The 4,232-nt window shown below is 42.8% G+C and overlaps 1 protein-coding gene across 1 annotated transcript; it reads right to left on the bottom strand.

Moving 5' to 3' along the window:
* Positions 1–206: 206 nt before the first annotated feature.
* LOC145584258 (uncharacterized) lies at positions 207–1,598 on the bottom strand. The gene has a single exon (XM_081641141.1). It carries the CDS (start codon positions 1,596–1,598, stop codon positions 207–209), a length of 1,392 nt encoding a protein of 463 aa, XP_081497267.1.
* Positions 1,599–4,232: the final 2,634 nt, after the last annotated feature.

Genomic DNA, 4,232 nt, shown 5'->3' with positions numbered 1-4,232 from the left:
GGAATGCCTTTCATGTCCTCGTGGGTCCAAGCAAACACATCTTTCTCTTCTTCTAGAAAGTCGTGAATTTGTTGTCTGATTTCCGCTTTAAGCTCTGACCCTATTCTGACTTTCTGATCTGGATGTAAGGGGTTCAGCTGGACTTCAGTAGCTTCTTGCTCTTCTGATATACTCAACTCCTCTTGGCCCAGCTGATCCTCTGATTGCTATGCTGAACTCTTTTCCGCAGATGTTGCTTTCAGTGCTATCTTGTAGCATTCTTTGGCTTCCCTAGGATCTCCTCTGATTTCTTGAATTCCCCATCTAGTAGGAAACTTGATGACCTGATGGTACGTAGAAGGGATGGCTTTCATTTCGTGTATCCAAGGTCTTCCCAAAATCATATTGTATGAGGACAGGGTATCGATTACTAAGAATTTGACTTGCAGGTTGATCCCTTTTGCATATGTTGCCAATGTAATCTCTCCACTTGTCTTCTTGGTTTCCCCACTGAATCCCACTAGCATTGTTGACTTGTTAACTATATTCTTCTCATCTATGTTCATGTGCTTCAGGGTATCCAGCATGATGATGTTTGCAGAACTTCCATTGTCAACTAGGATTCGCTTAATCATGCAATTTCCAACTGGGAGTGAGATTACTAGGCCGTCATGATGACCTTCTACTGCGTCGCTTTCTTCAAACATGATAGGGATGTCTATCTTTGATTTTTCCCTCTTGTCTGATTGCTCTTTATTACTTTCCTTTGCGTGCCGCTTCGCTGCTGAATATGTTAGGCCGCATACTTCTGACCCTCCTGATATGAAACAGATGGTTTTGACAATTGGAGGTGGGGGTGGAGGACCTCCTTGCTTGGACTCTCTATCCTTCCCTGAAGCTTTAGATCTGTCTGACAAGAGTTCTTTGAGGTAGCCCTTCTTTAATAGGTATGCAACTTCCTTTCTGAGCGCGACACATTCGTCAGTAGTGTGACCAATATCTGAATGGAAATCACACCATCTGGATGGATCCTTCTTCTCCCCAGGCCTATCACTCCTTCTAGGCCACTGAACAGTATCTCTCATCTTGTTCAAGGTCCTTATTACTCCTGCAGGATTGACATTGAAGCAATACTCGTGCAACTTTGGTGGGAGCTCAGGATCTTCTCTCCAATCAGAAAACTCTCCTTCGACAACGTTGACTGATCCTTCATCAAAGCGGGAACGCTGATACGGCTTGAATCGATTATCTCTCCTGGGGAAGTTGTTGTTCCTTCTTGACGGGCGATCTTCATCCTTTCTGAGCTCTGGAGTCTTTCTTGCATATGCATCTTCTTCGAATCTGACTTGAGCCATTGCCTTAGCTTGTACATCTTCAAAGGTTGTGCATGGATATTTGGTCAATTCCTTGTAGAGCTCACTGTGATCTAGCAATCCTCTTCTGAACGCTTCAATGGTTGTAGGAGCATCACACTTGTGTATTCCAATCTTTTCCCTGTTGAACCTATTAAGGTAATCTCTCAAGGATTCACCGTGTCTTTGCACAATACGGTACAAATCCGATGACTGCTTTTCTATTTTCCTGCTGCTGGCGAACTGGATCTTGAATAGGTTTACCATTCCTGCAAAAGATCGAATTGTCCCATTATCTAAATTAATGAACCAAGTTAAGGCTGGACCTGATAATGTGGCTCCAAAGCCTTTGCACATGATGGCCTCCCTGATGTCTCTAGGGATTGAGCTGGTCATCATCTTCTGCTTGTAAAGGGATACATGCTCATCAGGATCTGTTGTTCCATCGTACATGGCCATGCTGGGTGTGCTGAACCTCTTTGGCACTTCTACCATGTGATAAGTGTTTTATTTGTCCACTTATCATGGCTTTTTAAAACACAATTTTGTACTCTTTCCCCTACTTCAATCCCTTTTTCTAACTCTTTTTGTGCATACTTGCATCTTTTGGGTTTCCCGTTTCTTTTTATGTGTGTGCTCGTGTTTGTAGGTTCAATGAGATTATGGTTAAGTAGCGTGAGCATGAAGACTTTCTCGAGGGAGCAATATCAGGCAGGAGCGGGCGTGCACCCTTAGAGGAGCGGCCGCTCCTCATCCCAGCACCACATTCTGCCTCCCCCTGCACATATAGGAGCGGGCGTGCAGCCTCCAAGGAGCGGGCGCTCCTCCCCGATCCTCTACAAACTGCCTCAAACTGGTGCAAGAGGAGAGGGCGTGCAGAGAGCCCAGGAGCGGGCGCTCCACGCCCAGGAGCGGGCGCTCCACGCCCAGGAGCGGGCGCTCCTACTTACTGGAGCGGGCGCTCCTCCTGTTCTGAAGACTAATTTTGACGGATTTTACGATGTAATTTCTGGGCATATAAATAGGACGACTTAGCTTCAGTTTTGGATCTTCTTTTGCCCTCTTAGTTTTCCTAGGCCCTTAGTTCTTCTCAACCCTCATTAATTAGCTTAGATCTTCTCAAACTCAATCATTGTAGTAGAATTATTGGAAGTTTGTTCCATCAATTTCAACAATTTTCCCAACTTTGAAGTTTATTAAGTAATCTCTTTCCTCTATCTCTTGCTCTTAATTTTTAATTTTAATTGCTTTGAGTTGATAATTTCTCCCTTAATCTTGTTTATTTGTTCTTGCATGTTTAATCCATCCTTGTTTCATCTCTTTCCTAGCTTATTTGAATTCATGAAAACCCTAGATTTAATTGTTAGAGTAATTTCCACCATGTTTAGTGAGTAGTCTTTTAGTTAGGGGTTGGGTGAAGACCCAACCAAGCTATGGTTAATTGACTTGGAATTATTCATGTGCTACCTTGGATTGATAGTTGTTTATGCTTGAATTGATAATTGCATGTGTATTTTGTTGGCCACATTATGCCCATGTGTTCATCCCTTTTCTCACATCGAAAGATGGGGCTTCGGAGTGAGTCTTTTCTTGTGTAATTAGATTATGCTACTTTCATGATTTTGGATGTTTGGTTTCATTGACTAGGTTGCTTTAGTATGGTAATTAGGTGAGAAATCCCAATTATCCGAGCTTCATGCTAGTTCGGAGCGATCGAGAGACAAACTCGAGCTAGAAACCCACTTCCTATCCTTGAGACTTAATCCTTATCGTGTTAGTGCTTAATCTAGGGAGTACTTATGTTGTGACTTTGAAAGAAGGCAATGTTAAGTTCCTTTTCTATCCTCTATGTGTATTCATGATTTGTCCCTGTTATTGATTCCTTGGCTTTGGTTGGTGTTGAATCCCGTTTCCCCTAGCGTTCTTTTATATAGTAGCTTACCATTCAAAACCCAATTTGTGACCGAACTAGATTGCAACCGTTTCATACTCTCGGTGTACTTACCCATTCCCTGTGGATACGATCCTCTACTTACCCTAGACTTGTTTTAGGTTGGTTTAGGTAGAAATATTGTTGGTTTTAGGGTGATCGTCCAACGACCGAATATCCCTCTACCACCATGGCGATCTCTTCTGAGAAAGGGGACTCTATATAGCCATCTGATGCTTCTTCCTCCATGGGCTTTGGCATTCCAGGGATCTTGGCGATCTTGGCTTCTATTGCCTTGAGGTACTCTTTGACTATCTTTTCTATCTTTCCCTCCTCAGATCCTTCTTGTCCATTCTGCTTAGGGGTTCCTGCATTCAAAGAGTCCAGATCTAGGGTTGTTTCCCTAGTGTTAGATCCTTTTTCCCCGTTAGGGGTATGAAAGACACCTGACATATCGAGCTGCATGGCTATACTTTCAGTGTTTTTTCTGGTATTAATGGTTTTGGAAGCGACTGACTGTATTTGGCTACGGAGGGCTTCATTTTGCTTGGTGAGACTGGTAAGCTTGGCTTCAGTTTGGACTTTTTGGGCCAACAATGTTTCAATTTGGCTTTTTTGTTGGTCTAAGGTTTGACGGAATGCGTTCATTCCCCCATTGATTTCGGCCATGGTAAAGGGTACTTGGTGCCCAGACATGGTGTTTGTATTGGTTTTTTGGCGAATTGGTAGGTTTATCGATTATCAGCCCCACGGTGGGCGCCAAATTATTTAGGCAAATCTCAACAAGGACATATGAGAATCTGCTAGGTTTGAGGGGTAACAACAATCATACTACCAAAAGCGCATAAAATAGCAATAAAGCAATGATAAAGCAATAGATAAGCAATGAAACTACAATAAACAAACAGAATGAACTCTACTATGAAAAGAGTAAGTTTAAAGATACAATACTGAATAAGGACTAGCCTCCT

Source organism: Chenopodium album, chromosome 16 (assembly GCF_948465745.1).
Source record: "Chenopodium album chromosome 16, dcCheAlbu1.1, whole genome shotgun sequence".
NCBI classification, from domain to species: Eukaryota; Viridiplantae; Streptophyta; class Magnoliopsida; order Caryophyllales; family Amaranthaceae; genus Chenopodium; species Chenopodium album.
The sequence above is the reverse complement of the archived record's forward strand: the minus strand, read 5'-3'. Positions and strand labels throughout refer to the sequence as shown.

Bases quoted from the DNA above. Each gene is read 5' to 3' on its own strand.
- LOC145584258 (XM_081641141.1), bottom strand. From the start codon at position 1,598: ATGGTAAACCTATTCAAGATCCAGTTCGCCAGCAGCAGGAAAATAGAA.